General features: G+C 43.3%; 2 protein-coding genes across 6 annotated transcripts in view; one reads left to right on the forward strand and one right to left on the reverse strand.

Moving 5' to 3' along the window:
- The window catches only part of LOC146009810 (uncharacterized), a 74,852-nt gene extending 67,365 nt beyond the window's left edge, over positions 1 to 7,487 (forward strand). For 4 of the 5 annotated variants that reach the window (XM_083150302.1, XM_083150300.1, XM_083150303.1 and 1 more), the window contains 10 exons: positions 236 to 301; positions 1,423 to 1,494; positions 1,649 to 1,708; positions 4,944 to 4,985; positions 5,106 to 5,159; positions 5,249 to 5,317; positions 5,408 to 5,482; positions 5,563 to 5,652; positions 5,737 to 5,799; positions 5,995 to 7,487. In XM_083150302.1, coding sequence (XP_083006428.1) covers positions 236 to 301; positions 1,423 to 1,494; positions 1,649 to 1,708; positions 4,944 to 4,985; positions 5,106 to 5,159; positions 5,249 to 5,317; positions 5,408 to 5,482; positions 5,563 to 5,652; positions 5,737 to 5,799; positions 5,995 to 6,626 — 1,223 coding nt within the window. In that variant the 3' untranslated portion in view covers positions 6,627 to 7,487. The remainder of the gene's footprint in view (positions 1 to 235; positions 302 to 1,422; positions 1,495 to 1,648; positions 1,709 to 4,943; positions 4,986 to 5,105; positions 5,160 to 5,248; positions 5,318 to 5,407; positions 5,483 to 5,562; positions 5,653 to 5,736; positions 5,800 to 5,994) is intronic. The other variant, XM_083150301.1, reaches the window with a different exon arrangement.
- A 7,340-nt stretch (positions 7,488 to 14,827) lies between these two features.
- Positions 14,828 to 20,105, reverse strand: part of LOC146009853 (uncharacterized) — a 145,303-nt gene continuing 140,025 nt past the window's right edge. Inside the window, exon 6 of the mRNA XM_083150394.1 lies at positions 14,828 to 18,190. Within this exon, the coding sequence (XP_083006520.1) occupies positions 15,318 to 18,190 (2,873 nt within the window). The 3' untranslated portion in view covers positions 14,828 to 15,317. The remainder of the gene's footprint in view (positions 18,191 to 20,105) is intronic.

Raw genomic sequence — 20,105 nt, forward strand, 5'->3', positions numbered from 1 at the left:
TGTGGTAGGGACAGTGTACGGCAAGAACCAAGACTGCAATCTGCAACTCCCTACTCCCCTACTCTATTGTTCTATGTATTGTATTGCAGCTGAGAACAATAGAATAGCCATGGTGAGCCACGGTGAGCCATGGCCTAAGGAAGATAGATGAGATGGGCTCCTACTGTACATCAGGCGTACATTATATAGATTATTATGTACACTTTATTTAATATTTGTATTTTTCTTATTGAAGGAACAATGTCTGGATCCAGTTTTCCGTCTGCCTCCACATCCAGCAGTATCACTGTGGTGATTGGAGGTAAGACAGCCTGTCTATCTATCTATCCATCTATCTATCATCTATCTATATATCTATCTATCTATCTATCTATCTATTATCTATCTAATCCATCTATTTATCTACCTAATCTATCTATCTATCTATCTATCTATCTATCATATTAGATAGACAACAACAAAATTCCTGGAATTGCGCTATCAGTAAGTGGTCGCCAACAACACTTAGCTCCCTACTAGCGGAGCTTCCTCTACCCCAGGGGTGGGGAATCTTTTTTGTGCCAAGGGCCGTTTGTATGGGGAAAAAATCCTTCGGGGGCCATATGTAAAAATGTATCTTACAAATCGCCCTGCTGCAGCCGTCCCACGCTCTGGCGCCTGCCGCTGAATACGACTGACAGTCTCCAGTTGCTGTTGATTAAGAGGAATCTGGCAAGAACAACCGACCTCTCGTGAGAATTCCCCTCTACTTGACTCCTGGCAAAGCCGCCTGGTCGGTGGGAGGGCCACTCAGACGGCTACGGGGGCCGCATACGGCCCCAGGGCCTGAGGTTCCCCACCCCTGCTCTACCCAATACTACCACAATAGTGTTAGGCGCCCTATATTATAATGATTATTTCTGTCTTTCCTTATTTACAGACTTTTCCGAAACAGTTTTTTATGTATATATATATATATATATATATATATATGTATGGTTCTTTCGGAAAAGTCTGTAAATAAGGAAAGACAGAAATAATCATTATAATATAGGGCGCCTAACACTATTATGGTAGTATATATATATATATATATATATATATATATATATATATATATATATATATATATACAGGTTGATCCGGCACTCCCAGGGTTAAAATTGCAGCTTGCTCTTTGCAAATGCTTTTATTGCATATCAATACACCTATGTATTGATATGCAATAAAAGCATTTGAAAATTCCTATGAAGTCTCAGAGTGCCGCCCTCGCTACAAGTCTGTCTATATATATATATATATATATATATATATATATATATATATATAAATAACATTCTATGTGAGAGTCTGTATTAAAGGTAATAATTACATCAGAACTATCCCAAGTAATTGAAAAAGAACAAATTTTATTTACATTTTTTTAAAAAATTGCTTTTACAGAAGACCAGCGGGTTGGACGTTTGCCGTCCTCATCAGCTAAACCGGGAACATCATATTCTTCATATTCTGAAGGTATTTATCATAGTTACTATTCTAAATATTTATTTATATATATATATATATATATATGTTACTATGCAATGATAATTTCTCTATCATTATCAGAGAATCGGTTATAACTCGGTAAATAACTCTTAGAGAATTAAATAATATTTTTTTTTCAAAGGTCAAAGACGATTAAAAGATGGCGGACTCGCAGTTCATGCTAAGACGAGACCCGTGCAAGGTAATTATATATCAAAACACTTAAAATTAGACTAATGTAGGCGAATATAAGAAAGTGTTGTTGTTATGCCAGGAAAGTGGCATTTTTGTACTCACCATTAAACCGTTTCTCTGAGACCACCTGGGGGACACTGGGCTCATGGAATTTACTTTAAGGGATTGTAGGAGTCAGCACTTAATTAGACTAGTACAACTTTAAAAATAGCTCCTCCCCTCTGAGCTCCACTGCGGCCCATGGTCTTCAGTATAACTTCAAAAGTAACCAATGGTGAACCGCCTAGTGGAATTTACAAATCCACCACCGTGGTGACATAACCTCTATGGGATTATTATATTGTTAATCATCATTCTGAGCACCATGGGCTGGGTAACCTGTCTTACCGAACCTGGTGCCTCTCCGCTCAACCAGAAGCCACCAGTCTTATGATGAACTTAATGTGGACCCTCGATCAGCAGAGGTCAATGTGGGTCAGAACGCCTAGTGGTATTAAAATCAATCTTAATCGATACTGGGCTTCCAGGGCTAAAACACACATTTAATACATATGTATTAATTGTTAAATGTTATTAAATAGATGCCAAAATTGACAGTAAATATACCCTAGACTGCCAAAACAGTCGTAGCCTACCAAACATCTGGGATTGCCAACACACCACAGTATTTGACCACACAGAAGACATAAGCGCGCAGTGTAAGTCTCTGACAGAAGTGACACCCAAAAAAATAAAAAACATTCAAAAATAGACAAAAACTTGGAGAAGCCAGAATACCATTGGATCCAGCACATCACAGGTAGCCACAATATAAATGATAAAGCCAAAAGCCTGGCCACATCCGGACTACCACCTCAAGTACAAAAAAGTAAAATGGAAGTGGACTTTAAGGTGGCCTCTGTAAGGACTAAACCTAGGATTCTGAAAACAAGACCAGACATGATTCAGAATAAGCTTCCTGAGAAGAACACATCCGGGAGTCCCAAAACATAGGGCATGAACACAGCACATATCCCCAGTAATAGAACATGAACCCAGGAGAAATCAGACAGTTGATACAAATGAAGAACCGTCCAGACTTCATGGTGCTACAAAAGGTAGTTAGGAACCCGAACTCCCTCTTAAAAATGCTGATAAAAGAACACAAACCTTACCAAAGAGACATTTGGTCCAGTATTCCGCCAATAGACCTAAAAAGGCAACAAGTAGAGTGGCGTAAACTCACATCCAGAAGCACGCTTGGAACAGCCTTGTCATCTGGGCAATGTACAAAGAAGTGGAGAATCAGAAACACTTGGCAACAATGGACACAACTGGCCAATTCTAGTCTCCATTGTGGGTCACAGAACAGAGAAGTAACAACTAGCCCATCTAGATGACCATCTCCACAAAAAAACAAGACTAGAACCAACCTAGTCTTGCAGAAGCCAGCTCTAGACTAACCAAGGAGAATGGACATCCAGAAGGACAGCTACCATTTCCTGTAGCTCACAAGAAAACCAACCACTGTAAACAGAGAGGAGCCTACTGTGGACTACAACCAAAAAGACCAGAAAGTGTAACAAGTCTATGGAAGAGCTGCAGGATGTGTGATTCCAACATGACCCGGACACCAGAATCAACTAAAACTCTCCCTCTAGCCCCACTGCTGCCAAAAATCAAATGAAAACCCAGATGGAAAAGGCATTCACGTTCCCTCTTATCAGAACCTCTGGACCAGTGGAAGCACAGCACAAAACCAGAGGTTCAGCAAGGCAAACAGGAAGTTTTCAATGAAGCCTGTAGCGCACCATTCTTAGCTTCTCTAGGGGGATCGGACATGTTGTGGCCATGCCGAATGTGACCGAGTAGGAACTTCTGCAAACTAGTCACGGTGCAAGGACTGCCACTAAGGGCTCCAAACCACTGCAGGGATTACCATCCTTGCAAAAAGGAAACCAAGGTCTAGTAGACTTAGATACTGGGAGGGAAGTACTCCAACCACCCATAGGCACTGCTAGTTCTGACCCAAAGAGAATACCAACCATGAGATAATGTGACCTAGTCCCCTACAACAATGTGGAAATCCCAAAGTTTAGAAACAACAATATCTCATACCTGGGTATGAGAGAAGGATTTAAAGCACCCATAGCCAAGAAACAATGGTCAAAAAAAGACTATAATAGCAGACATCTCAAGCTACCTCCCCTGGCAGGTAGACAGGCCACAATGCCTGTCCATGGCAGCCCCAACTGTAGAGCTGGTTCCAACAGCTAGACCTGTGTAGGTGCTCTAGTCAATGAGACACCATCTCAGGGCTGACACACCTCTGCAGCTCCAAAGTCCAGACCCGGCCAAAGATATCCCTTCTGTTAGAGAATAATTATTCTCTATTCTGCAAGTTACTACCACCTTGTTTAGTTCACCTAGATCAGGCATGTCCAAACTATGGCCCTCCAGCTGTTGTGAAACTACAAGTCCCATGATGCCTTGCCACAGTATTGCTATCAGGGAATGCTAAAACTATTACAAGGCATGCTGGGATGTGTAGTTTCACAACAGCTGGAGGGCCATAGTTTGGACATGGCTGACTTAGATCACATTTTTATAAATGGACATTAATTATTTCAACTGAAGCCCTTCTGTGACTCACAAGTAATTTCCCTGATGAAATCAGCGGAGAAACGCGTAACACCCAAGAAACGGAGAAACGCGCACAAATTGATTTTTGCCTGCAATTGAGCTAATTACAACTTAAAGCGAACCTTCGGACCAGGAATCAAACATTGATGCATGGTTCATGTCAGTAAGCCGTCACGTTTGCAGGAATCTGATTATCCTACTAATTATCCACTAATATTACATCTTTCTATTTATGGCTGAAAATTACTATTATTATTTTATATATATTATTGCCAAACTTTGTTTTTCTTATAATAATTTCCATGGGTAAGAACAAAATAAAGCAGATGCGCTGTTACAATACTAATAATACTAATCACCGCTAATCAGATTAATTGTAATAGACTCTGATCATCCCATGACCTGGACTTGAACCTTATTGTTAGGGACTTACCATCCAAGGTCACCTGGTTGTTGGTTGGTGGGCCCATATATTAAGGCCACAAATTATGCAAAGAGCCCCCATTACAATTATTCTGATGACCAGTGCTTAGTGTCCTGAGGGCGCTTCTGCAGTTTTTATCTTCTGTGTGGACGACATGTCTTAGCATGATAGCACCTCTCTTTATGTTTGGAACTAGGGCGTGCAGTCCAAGGTGGTTGGCCTCTGATTATGTTTACGGGTAAGACCGCAATTAGAAAATAAAATTAGTTAATATAGAGGTAACGGTATTCTGTAAATCTGAAGAAAAGCGTAAACTGAGGAACTTTAGTCAAAATCTCAATATTTGTTTTTTCATAAGCTCCGGGTGGTGATTCGCCATCAGCTGACGCCAAGAAAACGATGAAACGCAAAGGTAAAAAAAAAAAAAAAGTTTTAAAATTAAAAATGTTTAAAAAAAATATATATATATTTTAATTATAAAATTCCTGTTGTTTTAAATAGGCCCAGACGAAAGAGAAAGCGGCAAGAGACGTCCCCATGAGGAAGAGGCGTCTTCGGTCGTAGAAGAACGTGAGATGAACATATGAATGTTTATTTTATATTAAACCGGGTTGTTTAGATGCAAATAACCAGAATATTTAAATATTAATGATATTTTAGCAAGGACCAGATCAAGCAGGCACGTTGAAGAAGCAGAACGATCGGGAAACACATCCCAGGCTTTCTCTCCGATAGGTAATAAAAATTAGAGCGAAAGTAATTCGAAATAAATATTTTTTGAAAAAGTTGAAAATTAATTTTTTTGGGGGGTTTAGTTACAGACACATTGGATATTTTGCGTACATCCACCACAACTTTCCGCATGGAAGATATTTTTGGAAACGAATCGGCAGAGGAAGACAATGGTAAATATAAAATCACTGCAAAGTGCCTTCAGAACCATTTACATCAGTAGCAAGGTCCTAAAAGTTGGACAATCTTCTTTGTAGAGCCATCTGAGATTGAAGTTGTAACGGCGCCGATTTCACCAGCACAGACTTCAACCCAAACAGGTATTATTAGATGTGACTTTAAATTCCATCTTAAAAAATTAGATCTTTATAGAATATTTATATAAATAATGGATACAATTTTATAAATTTAAGGAACGGTGTGTGATTTTCTACTGTTGGTGCACTGTTTAACAAATCTGCGTGTAAGATCCTGGTCTTCAGATCGTCAAGTTTAATGACATGTTTCTCCCGCAGTCACAACTTGTCCTGCTCCAGCAAGCATTCCAGTAGAGGAACCACCAGTAGATCCTCCACAATCTGATTTGATGACCAATTTTGCGAGGGATATGGATATGAAACACGAAATCCACAGTCGAAGGACCGAGGCCAGCATACAAGCGATTTCCAGTGCAGTTGACCATCTATCAAACCAGATGTCCGCTTGTGTCAATCGCCTATCCAACCAAATGTCGGAATCAATGGAGCGTTTATCTACACAGAGGCCGGCAGAGAGTGAAAGAAGGATGGAAAGTGATAACAACCTGGTTTCTCTCTTTGAACGCATAGCTGCAACTCAGGAGCGGATAGTGACAAGCCAAGAATTGATGACTTCGTATCAAATCAGAATGACGCGCACTCAAGAGCGAATGTCAGCCAGCCTCCAGCAAGTCGTAGCAAATTGTCAGCTCATCGAGACACATCTCCAAGTTATAGCAGATGATGTCAAATCGAGGGGAAACTCATCAGTGACCATACCTGATTCGTCCATGTCTCCACAAATTTCCAAACCTCTGGCAGAAGAAATAGAAGATTCAAGACAGTCAACATCTGGTCAACCAACAGTTCCATCAACGAGCGGTAGACCGGATACTCCATTGCCAGAATAAGGAAGACCAAAGAACCAACAAGCGAGAAGATGTCTTTAACGCCCATTCCAAAAGTTTATTCCATTTCATTATTATGTATATTCAAATCTATTTCCTTGATACTAGTGGTCCCCGTAAGTGATAGACTTATCGGTGAAAATGACGAGATATAGAAAAAGATCAATGTTACTTTTGATTGACTTGCAAGAAATGTACGAAAGAACGAGGGATGACCACTCTATAGGAATCTGGTAGCACCAAATTAGAAGGAGACAAAGTACTTTTATCAAATCAAGTACTCAATTGTCTCCCATCTGGGGGAATAATTGTCGGACATTATGACGGTTCCATTATTGGCATCGGAAGTTGGGTAGATTAGAAGCATGCGATTGATCTGCCTCTGTCAGGAGTGCCCGTGATTTCTTAGGATGTAGATACTGAATGAGATAATCCTAGATATATGGAACATATAGACACCAATCTTGAGTTGCTCGTAAGTCCACATGTGGACCAATCTAGGACACACGCCATACAGTTCCTTACATACGCACCGTGTTATTACTAGGCATGCGTATGAGAAAGGGATGTGCCGGTGTGATACGGATCTCGTGGGTTTAGGTGTGTCGGGACCAATGATGATTGGTGCGGCTCCTGGCAGGAGGTGGTCCAGATACTCCCATAGTCTGTGACTCAGGGTCCGGCTCTTAGGAAGCTATATCGCTACTTAAGATTGAGATGTCTCTTTTTTAGTCTGTTTGCTGATACTGTGGATATGTTTGCTGATTGGACCAGGCAGTGTCTATACAGTGTTTTTTTTTTTTTTTTTTAATATGCATTTCTAGATTTGTCAAATTAATAATTAAGTAAAAGGCTTTTTTAGTATGTCTGGTTGTCCCATTTCTTACATAGAGTTTGGGGTAACGTCCAATTTTAGATAATAAGCTTCTGATTCCCAAAAACCACAGAGTAATCACTGGTTGTGTCAGATTCAGTAGAGGGTAATCGGATTACTCATGGGGCATACTGCTGGGTTAGGTGCCCAACCTATTTAATTGCTGCCAAAATTACATAACACGTGCACCACCGTGATCACACAGGATGTACGTAACATGTGCACCACCGGGATCATACAAGATGTACGTAACACATGTGCACCTCTGTGATCACACAGGATGTACATAACACATGTGCACCTCTGTGATCACACAGGATGTACATAACGCATGTGCACCTCTGTGATCACACAGGATGTACATAACACATGTGCACCTCTGTGATCACACAGGATGTACATAACACATGTGCACCACCGTGATCACACAGGATGTACATAACACATGTGCACTACCGTGATCACACAGGATGTACATAGCACATGTGCACCTCTGTGATCACACAGGATGTACATAACACATGTGCACCACCGTGATCACACAGGATGTACGTAGCACATGTGCACCACCGTGATCACACAGGATGTACATAACATATGTGCACCACCGTGATCACACAGGAGGTACGTAACACATGTGCACCACCGTGATCATACAGGATGTACATAGCACATGTGCATCACCGTGATCACACAGGAGGTACATAACACATGTGCACCACCATGATCACACAGGATGTACATTACACATGTGCACCACCGTGATCACACAGGATGTACGTAACACATGTGCACCACCGTGATCACACAGGATGTACATTACACATGTGCACAACCGTGATCACACAGGAGGTACATTACACATGTGCACCACCGTGATCACACAGGAGGTACGTAACAGATGTGCACCACCGTGATCACACAGGATGTACGTAACACATGTGCACCACCGTGATCACACAGGATGTACGTAACACATGTGCACCACCGTGATCACACAGGATGTAAGTAACACATGTGCACCACCGTGATCACACAGGATGTACGTAGCACATGTGCACCACCGTGATCACACAGGATGTACATAGCACATGTGCATCACCGTGATCACACAAGATGTACGTAACACATGTGCACCACCGTGATCACACAGGATGTACGTAATACATGTGCACCACCGTGATCACACAGGATGTACGTAGCACATGTGCACCACCGTGATCACACAGGATGTACATAGCACATGTGCACCACCGTGATCACACAGGATGTACATAACACATGTGAATCAACGTGATCACACAGGATGTACGTAACACATGTGCACCACCGTGATCACACAGGATGTACATAGCACATGTGCACCACCGTGATTTCTGCCTACATCCTCCTGATGTGTGAACAGAAATCCCCAGAAACTAGTCTCGGGGCAAGTTGTGTGTTTACTACAGATGGTAATGACATAGCACCAGGCACCAATCCCATGAGCTATGGCTTGCAGAATCCTAGCCATGGAGTTACCATGGGAAATAATTGAATTGCACCGGGCACGTAACTGGGGAGGCAAAATTCTGCAGTATGTTCCACAAATTATTGAATCTGACCCATTTTTACATATATTTATAGGTCATTATTGATAGGGGGTAAGTAGTATTAGCACCTAAGATACAGGGTTGTGGGGTCAGTGCGATCGTGGTGTTGCGGTGGTGCACACGCATTATGTACAATCTGTGTGATCACGGTGGTGCACACGCATTATGTATGGCCTGTGTGATCACAGTGGTGCACACGCATTATGTACAGTCTGTGTGATCACGGTGGTGCACACGCATTATGTACAGTCTGTGTGATCACGGTGGTGCACATGTGTTCTGTACAGCCTATGCGATCGCAGTGGTGCACATGCATTATGCACAGTCTGTGTGATCACGGTGGTGCACATGTGTTCTGTACAGCCTATGCGATCGCAGTGGTGCACATGCATTATATACAGCCTGTGTGATCACGGTGGTGCACGTGCGTTATGTACAGTCTGTGTGATCACGGTGGTGCACATGTGTTCTGTACAGCCTATGCGATCGCAGTGGTGCACATGCATTATATACAGCCACGGTGGTGCACGTGCGTTATGTACAGCCTGTGTGATCACGGTGGTGCACGTGCGTTATGTACAGTCTGTGTGATCACGGTGGTGCACGTGCGTTATGTACAGCCTGTGTGATCACGGTGGTGCACGTGCGTTATGAATATGATACCTCAGCATAACACCGTCTGCTGTGGACTGTGACAAACTGTGGGCCAAATGTTACAGGATGTGAAAATCGGAGAGTGGGAGATTTTGGGAGCGGTTCCCCATTTATTTATTTTTAAAAGCGGCAATCATTTACAATGCTAAACCAAGTTGATTTTGCCATGTAATTGATTGCTGCTTTTTGTTGATGTAAGCCATGTCAACCTTTTTTGTGTTGGCCTTTTGACTGCTTGTGGTTGACCTAATAACTGGCGACCGTTTTGTGGACCCTATGACCCATACTCAATCATCAAAGGGTTAATGTTGGTGTAATTGAAGTGCTTCGTCCGACCAATGTCCCGGACTTCACCTGGTTCCCCCGCATTGTGGCATGGTCTTCGCAGTCAGTGGTCACAGCAGTCTAGCCTTCCCCCAATACATGACTAGTAGGTACAGAAGTACGAGCAGCAAGGAGATGCCAGAACAGGCCTACCATGATGTAGAGCATGGAGGACAGTCAGGAGACACCTGGAAATAAGCCATGTAACCTCACTGAACAGGTAAGGGGTGCCAAGATGTTGTTTTGGCCGTACCTACCTCTCCTTAGGGGTTGGCACCATACACCATAGGGAATTTGCAGTTTAAGTTTTTGAGAAAGAAGAAGAGAATAATGAGTTTGTCTTTGACCAAGACTGATGTTCTGCGCTTCATGCTTTTAGGATTACAAGGAATAGTGAACACCTGTGGTCAGTTTAGAGTCCAGGATCTCATTTCCCTCATACTCTTCGAGTTGTTGACCTAGATGAGCGACCAGGAGTGGACTGAGAAGAGTATACATCTCTGTACAACCATGGAGATCCCTGTTCTCGTCCTAAATGGCATCAATGTATCAATCACTGAGCCTTCTCCTGTCCTGTGTCCAGCAGCCCATTGGAGATCCTTCTTTGCCAACAGAGGTTCATTGGACTGGATTTAGGTTTACAAGGTCCTCCAGTGGGTTCTCCACATATTGGGAGTATATTATACGCTCTCGTATTTAGACATATTAAGGAATCCGGTTACATTTATCAGTAGAGAAACATCAGCCTATTTGTTCCAGCGGAAAATTTATAAGAACCACGTGGCTCCTAACTGTCATTTTTTGAAACGTATTATCTTTAAAGAACTGGAAATAACCTTACACTACTGAGTGTTCATTCTGACTAGTTCTACATCACAGTGTTTATTCAGACCAGTTCCTTTTTGTATTCACCCCTGATGAAGTCCAGCGTCTTATGTGAATGAAACGCGTTGGGTTATCGACTGGAAGCTGTAACAGCTTCCAATCTTCTTGGGGTTATTCTGGTTCACTCGCAAAGGCACAATCACTCTCTAATGGAAAAAAACATGTGCACTGCAGGTGGGGCAGATGTAACAGGTGCAGAGAGTTCGATTTGGGTGTTTTATTGTTTCTGTGCAGGGTAAATACTGGCTGCTTTATTCTTACACTGCAATATAGATATAAGTTTGAAGTACACCCTCCACCTAAATCTAACGCGCTCTGCATGTTACATCTGCCCCACCTGCAGTGCATATGATTTTGTCCATTAGAGAGTGATTGTGCCTTTCCGAGTGAACCAGAATAACCCCCACAATGTTGGAGTGTCTCTCTGGGAATTCTGTAGAGAACATATGAGGTCAGGCCCTGATGTTGGAGAAGTTCTTCCAGACCGGACACATAAGACTATGGGGGGGAATTTACTAACTTGGGAGTTCTATTCCACATGGGATGTCATGGCACAGTCATGTTAGAACAGAAATAGGGCTTTCTCTAAACTCTTACCACAAAGTTGGGAGCAGCATTGTCCAAAATGTCCTGGTGCTGAAGCATTAAGATAAGGAGATTAGCCCAAACCTTGAGAAACCCCCCCATACCATTATCCCTCCTACTCCACCAGCCCCCATACCATTACCCCTCCTCCACCAGCCCCCATACCATTATCCCTACTCCTCCACCAGCCCCCGTACCATTATCCCTCCTCTTCCAGCCCCCGTACCATTATCCCTCCTCCACCAGCCCCGTACCATTATCCCTCCTCCCCCAGCCCTGTACCATTATCCCTACTCCTCCACCAGCCCCCGTACCATTATCCCTCCTCCACCAGCCCCCGTACCATTATCCCTCCTCCTCCACCAGCCCCCATACCATTATCCCTCCTCCTCCACCAGCCTCCGTACCATTATCCCTCCTCCACCAGTCCCCGTACCATTATCCCTCCTCCATCAGCCCCCGTACCATTATCCCTCCTCCACCAGCCCCCGTACCATTATCCCTCCTCCACCAGCCTCCGTACCATTATTCCTCCTCCACAGCCTCGTACCATTATCCCTCCTCCTCCACCAGCCCCCCGTACCAATATCCCTCCTCCACCAGCCCCCGTACCATTATCCCTCCTCCACCAGCCCCCCGTACCAATATCCCTCCTCCACCAGCCCCCGTACCATTATTCCTCCTCCACTAAACCCTATCACAGTACCACCCGTGAAGTCACTGAGCTCTTCAAAACAAAATTTGTATCACAAATGTCTGCAAATGGAGATGAGATGGCTGGTGCTGGATGTTATACACCCGTGGGGTGTATAGTTCTGATTGGAACCCCTGAATTCAATAATTAACACATGTGGCCAAATACTTTTGTCCATATAGTGTATATTTATCACCTACATGTTGCTTTATCCTTCACGATCAAGTGAAGAGTAGGAGGTACCGGAGATCCTAGATAGAAGGATCTATGATCCTTACCGGCTCTGATAAGATTATATCTGTATTGATAGGCGTTCTGTATCTGTACGGTATTCCTGGGGGTCCAGAATACTGGGCAGTAGTCTATGCTTTATGGGAAGGAGAATTGCTCATGTTGATGTTATTGGATAATGTCTTGGTTATCATTTTGGGATTATATAGCTACAACAACATTAAGTATATGTGGCCCAATACAAAATAAGCCTTTGCCTGTGAAATCTATACCTCATGTCAGTAACCTAATGACAAAGAGTCCAGACTTCTGTAACTAGCCCACCAATCACTCCAACACTAGGAACATGGTGATTAACTCAAGCACATGAGGTTCTGATCCACAGGGATCTTTGACCAGTCATTGGGAAGACTGGATGACATTTCTCTGCCCATCCTTCACATTGTGTAAGCGTTGGAACACACAACATGATCAACCGCCTCTCACTTACAAGAAGGTACTTACCAAAAACAACGCAGTGAAGGACACAGTAGATCTTCAAAGCCAAAATACACTCAGTAGGTCTTGCAAGGCACAAAATCCACAGGTTACCTCCTGCCGAGGACCAAGTCACAGTTCTTGAGAAGACCATGAACGTGGTACAATGTTGACATAAACTGTAAATTGTGTCCGGAGCCAATCCTGAAGATATTTATAAAATGTTTTATGGCAGAGGCTCCCAAATGTAGTCCTCAAAGCAACCAGATGCTCCAGGTTTCAAGTATACCCATGCTTGGCCAAAGGTGACCTAATCAATACCTCATTGAATTTGATTTACCATCTGTGCCGAGGCATAGATATACTTAAAACCCAGACCATTGAGGTGTCTTGAGGAACACGTTTGAGAACCTCAGGCTCATGGTATGAGTTTGTCATGGCCAAGAACATTACGGGCTGAAAGGAGCTACATGAAGGCCGATATAAGGAGACTCTACTACAGGCATCCCCAACCTGCAGACCTGGATATCAGGAAAACCTGCACTGTTGGTGTGCATTGAGGGCCACGGTTGGGAAGGCCTGGATATCAGGAAAACCTGCACTGTGGGCCACGGTTGGGAAGGCCTGGATATCAGGAAAACCTGCACTGTGGGCCACGGTTGGGAAGGCCTGGATATCAGGAAAACCTGCACTGAGGGCCACGGTTGGGAAGGCATGGATATCAGGAAAACCTGCCCTGTTAGTGTGCACCGAGGGCCACGGTTGGGAATGCCGGGTCTACTAGGACATTTGGGTTTAAGTGAATTCATGTCTTCAAGTCCGAAACCAGAAAAGGAAAAAATGTTACAATGAAAACCCAAATTCCTCACCTCAGCATGAGCCTAGAATGTTGGCAAAAAACATGCGTTGTAGTTTAAATCAGTGGTTCTCAACGTCGGTCCTCAAGTAGCCCCACACTCAGTCACAAGTGATATAATTAGTTCCACCTGTGGATCTTTTAAAATGAGTCCGTGATTAATGAGTGCACCTGCCGGGTGACATGGAAAACGCAAACTGTGTGGGGTCCTGCGGACCGAGGTTGAGAACCACTGGTTTAAATTATTCGCACAATACACTTTGCTGGGGTTTGCACATCAAATTCGGCCCCGTGCGATTGACCGTGAATTAGGCCCAATATGTATTGTAGAAAGGAAATGTACTCTGCCAGTCCCTCCCTGTTATCTACCGTATGCAATATAAACTAGTATTACTCACACACAAGGCCATAACCCTGACTACACCAATATACATCTCTTACCTCATATCATCTCCAAACCTGACCTCTCCGCACAAGACCTGCATCCCTCATCCACATGCATTACTCACCACCACTCACCATTGCTGCACACACTGTGGAAGCCCCTCCCACGCACAATAAGACTCTCCTCCAAAGAGTCTCCAAACCTGCAACACTCACTTAACAGATTCCTGCACCACCCACATAACCTTTCCTATCCAATCACATCCTCGCTTATTCCTTCTCACTGTCCCATCATCCTCCTGACCCCCGGCCAACATCGCTGGGTCACCGAATCGTACAGCCCACCAGGAGGAACCTCTGCAATCTGGTGACCATTATGCAAAAGATAACACCTATCCTCGTGTATCACGTTCCTGTTACCCTACATACTGTAAGTCTACGAGCAGGGCCCTCATACCCCTATGTCTGTAACTACCTAGTTTGTTTTATCCCTATTTCCAATTGTAAAGCGCAACGGAACTTTCCGCACTATTTATCCTTATTGTTACTCTATGTAGGGATTAAATTAACCCATCAGATATCACCTACCTGCAGTGCTATACACAGGCCACAATGTCATTTGCACCCTTATACTTAAACAGATTTTTGTAATCACGTATATGTTTTATTGATTTTTAAAGTGGTTACAACAAACAAAATAATCTCATCTTCCCCAACTAACACAAAAACCCTCAGGTGATACATAAGTCTAGGTGAAGGCCAGCGTATAAGGCAATAGTAACATATAACAGCGTCAAGCAATTGCAAAAAAATAAAATAAAAATCTGGGCCAAATAATCAGCAGAATGGACAGACCAAAGAACCGGAGATTATAAGATTATATTTTACTTAGAACCCTATATATCACCATGTTATTATCACAGAGCGTAATAGAAATGTTTTCCAGTCTTATGCTGCTGTACATTCCGTCTAGGTCCGTGAACTGCAATCAAATTATAACATGCTAACATACATACAAATAAGCAGAGGATTCATTAGTGCGCCTCAGGCTAAGTGCCATCGCCTATCACGGCTATTTTTACAATTTACATATCAACAGATTTACAATATATCATTTTGCCACCTTGTGCCACCAATATCAGCTCTTGGCTTTCTTCCTGTGAGTTTTCAGATGCGTAACCAGATTTATTTTTTGTGAAAAACATTTCCCACACTGGGAACACGAAAATAGTTTCTCACCTGTGTGAATTCTTTGATGTCTAAGAAGACGTGATTTATAGAGAAAACATTTCCCACACTCAGAACATGGGTAGGGGTTATCCCCTGTGTGAGTTTTCTGATGTTCGGCAAAGAGTGATTTACATTTAAAACGTTTCCCACACTCAGAGCATGGAAATGGTTTCTTACCTGTGTGAGTTATCTGATGTTTAGTAAGACCACCTTTATGTGTAAAACATTTCCCACACTGAGAGCATGGAAATGGTCTCACGCCAGTGTGAATTCTCTGATGAAGATCAAGACGTGATTTATATGCAAAACATTTCCCACACTCGGAACACGGATAGAATTTCTCACCCGTGTGAGTTCTCTGATGCGCGACAAGATGAGATTTCTGTGTAAAACATTTCCCACACTCAGAGCATGTAAATGGCTTTTCTCCAGTGTGAGTTCGTTGGTGTTCAACAAGAGCGGATACATCTTGAAAACATTTCTCACACTCAGAACATGCAAATGGTTTCTCGCCTGTGTGAGTTCTCTGATGTTTAGCAAGACCTGACTTATATGTGAAACATTTCCCACACTCAGAACATGGGTATGGTTTCTCACCCGTGTGAATTCTCTGATGTAGAACTAGACGTGACTTATATGAGAAACTTTTCCCACACTCAGAACATGGATATGATCTTTCCCCGGTGTGCACTCTCAGATGTGCAATAAGATGTGAGTTATGTTTAAAACATTTCCCACACTCAGAACAAATAAATGGTTTCTCATCTGTGTGAATCATTTCATGTAGAACAAGACGGGATTTAAATGCAAAACATTTCCCACACTCAGAACATGAATATGGTTTTTCACCTGTGTGAGTTCTCTGATGAAGATCAAGACGTGATTTATATGCAAAACATTTCCCACACTCAGAGCATGGAAATGGCCTCTCACCTGTGTGACTTCTCTGATGAGCAATAAGATGTGACTTATGTTTAAAACACTTCCCACACTCAGAACATGTGAATGGTTTCTCATCTGTGTGAATGCTCAGATGTAGATCAAGACGTGACTTAAATGCAAAACATTTCCCACACTCAGAGCATGTAAATGGTTTCTCACCTGTATGAATTCTCTGATGTAGAAAAAGACGTGACTTATATGTAAAACATTTCCCGCAATCAGAACAATTATATGGCCTCTCCCCTGTGTGCATTCTCTGATGTGCAATAAGATGTGACTTATGTTTAAAACATTTCCCACATTCAGAGCATGGAAACGGTTTCTCATCTGTGTGAATGATCTGATGCAGAAGTAGACGAGACTTAAATGCAAAACATTTCCCACACTCAGAGCATGGATATGGTTTTGCACCTGTGTGAATGATCTGATGTTCACCAAGAGCTGATGCATCATGAAAACATTTTCCACACTGAGAACATGGAAATGGTTTCTCATCTGTGTGAATTCTCTGATGTCTAAGAAGACGTGACTTGAATGTAAAACATTTCCCACACTCAGAGCAGGGAAAAGGCCTCTCACCAGTGTGAATTCTCTGATGAATATTAAGATGTGATTTAAGAGCAAACCGTTTCCCACACTGAGAACATGGAAATGGTTTCTCGCCTGTGTGAATTCTCTGATGTAGAACAAGACGCGATTTAAATGCAAAACATTTCCCACACTCAGAACACGGAAACGGTTTCTCGCCTGTGTGACTTCTCTGATGTAGCAGAAGACGAGACTTATATGTAAAACATTTCCCACACTCATAACAGGTGTACGATCTTTCACCAGTGTGCATTCTCTGATGTGCAATGAGATATGATTTATGTTTAAAACATTTCCCACACTCAGTACATGGAAATGGTTTCCTGTCTGAGTGAATGATCTGATGTAAAGCAAGACGTGATTTAAATGCAAAACATTTCCCACACACTGAACAAGAAAATGGTTTTTCAGTTGTGTGAATTCTTTGATGTAGGAGGAGACGGGATTTATATGTAAAACATTTCCCACACTCAGAACAGGAGTATGATTTCTCCCCTGTGTGCATTCTCTGATGCGCAATGAGATGTGACTTATGTTTAAAACATTTCCCACACTCAGTACATGGAAATGGTTTCCGGTCTGAGTGAATGATCTGATGTAAAGCAAGACGTGATTTAAATGCAAAACATTTCCCACACACTGAACATGAAAATGGCTTCTCACCTGTGTGACTTCTCTGATGTAGAACAAGACGTGATTTATATGTAAAACACTTCCCACACTCAGAACAAATATATGGTTTCTCATCTGTGTGACTTCTCTGATGAGCAATAAGATGTGACTTATGTTTAAAACATTTCCCACACTCAGAACATGGAAATGGTTTCCGGTCTGTATGAATGATCTGATGCAGAACAAGGCGTGACTTAAATGCAAAACTTTTCCCACACTCAGAACATGGGTAAGGTTTCACACCTGTGTGAATTTGCTGGTGTAGTGCAAGACGTGATTTATATGCAAAACATTTCCCGCACTCAGAACACGTAAATGGTTTCTCACCTGTGTGAATTCTATGATGTAGAACAAGGCGGGATTTATAGGTAAAACATTTCCCACACTCAGAACAATTATATGGTTTCTCACCCGTGTGCACTCTTTGATGTGCAATAAGATGTGATTTATGCTTGAAACATTTCCCACAATTTGAACATTGAAATGGTTTCTCGTCTGAGTGAATGATCTGATGTAGAACAAGACGTGATTTATACGCAAAACATTTCCCACACTCAGAACATGTAAACAGTTTCTCACCTGTGTGACTTCTCTGATGTGTAATAAGATGTGATTTACATGTAAAACATTTCCCACACTCCGAACAGGGAAACACTGTATCACCTGCATTATCTGTACTGTGTGTACCAATATCAGAGCTATCGACAGAAGGGTCCTCATGATTATAAAAATCAGATGATATATCGGCATTGTATAGGGATGGATGTATATTTAGGTTTAGGAGGCTTTCTCCTGATGAATCTTGTGTGATGTTATCTTCCATTTTAAAACATGGAGCCAAAAAGTCAAGATGTCCATCCAAGGTGTTTCTGTCCATGCATCCATCTGCAATAAATGTATGGTCATTAGCTTTTTGTAACATTGACGAAGACATATTCATACAATTATTAGACCTTCCGATATTTGATTTAACTAACCAATCTCTGAACAATTACAGTTCGAAAAGTACAAATAACTTTAGCTGGACAACGCCTTTAAAATATAACATAACCTCATTCCTAAAACGATTGAGAAGACCCAGCCACGGGGACAAGCAGATTGAGAAGACCCAGCCACAGAGACAAGCAGATTGAGAGGAACCAGCCACGGAGACAAGCAGATTGAGAAGACCCAGCCACGGAGACAAGCAGATTGAGAAGACCCAGCCACGGAGACAAGCAGATTGAGTGGACCCAGCCACAGAGACAAGCAGATTGAGAAGACCAAGCCACGGAGACAAGAAGATTGAGAAGACCCAGCCACGGAGACAAGCAGATTGAGTGGACCCAGCCACGGAGACAAGCAGATTGAGAAGACCCAGCCACAGAGACAAGCAGATTGAGAGGAACCAGCCACGGAGACAAGAAGATTGAGAAGACCCAGCCACGGAGACAAGCAGATTGAGAAGACCCAGCCACGGAGACAAGCAGATTGAGTGGACCCAGCCACAGAGACAAGCAGATTGAGAAGACCCAGCCACGGAGACAAGCAGATTGAGTGGACCCAGCCACAGAGACAAGCAGATTGAGTGGACCCAGCCACAGAGACAAGCAGATTGAGAAGACCAAGCCACGGAGACAAGAAGATTGAGAGGAACCAGCCACGGAGACAAGCAGATTGAGAAGACCAAGCCACGGAGACAAGAAGATTGAGAAGACCCAGCCACGGAGACAAGCAGATTGAGTGGACCCAGCCACAGAGACAAGCAGATTGAGTGGACCCAGCCACAGAGACAAGCAGATTGAGAAGACCAAGCCACGGAGACAAGAAGATTGAGAAGACCCAGCCACGGAGACAAGCAGATTGAGTGGACCCAGCCACGGAGACAAGCAGATTGCGAAGACACAGCCACGGAGACAAGCAGATTGCGAAGACCCAGCCACGGAGACAAGCAGATTGCGAAGACCCAGCCACGGAGACAAGCAGATTGAGAAGACTCAGCTACGGAGACAAGCAGATTGAGAAGACTCAGCCACGGAGACAAGCAGATTGAGAAGACCCAGCCACGGAGACAAGCAGATTGAGTGGACCCAGCCACGGAGACAAGCAGATTGCGAAGACCCAGCCACGGAGACAAGCAGATTGCGAAGACCCAGCCACGGAGACAAGCAGATTGAGAAGACTCAGCCACGGAGACAAGCAGATTGAGAAGACCCAGCCACGGAGACAAGCAGATTGAGAAGACCCAGCCACGGAGACAAGCAGATTGCGAAGACCCAGCCACGGAGACAAGCAGATTGAGAAGACCCAGCCACGGAGACAAGCAGATTGCAAAGACCCAGCCACGGGGACAAGCAGATTGAAAAGACTCAGCCACGGAGACAAGAATAATGAGAAGACTCAGCCAAGGAGACGGAATATTGAGAAGACCCAGCCACAGAGACAAGCAGATTGAGAAGACCCAGCCACGGAGACAAGCAGATTGAGAAGACCCAGCCACGGAGACAAGCAGATT

Source organism: Crinia signifera, chromosome 6 (genome assembly GCF_055691185.1).
Source record: "Crinia signifera chromosome 6, ASM5569118v1, whole genome shotgun sequence".
NCBI classification, from domain to species: domain Eukaryota; kingdom Metazoa; phylum Chordata; class Amphibia; order Anura; family Myobatrachidae; genus Crinia; species Crinia signifera.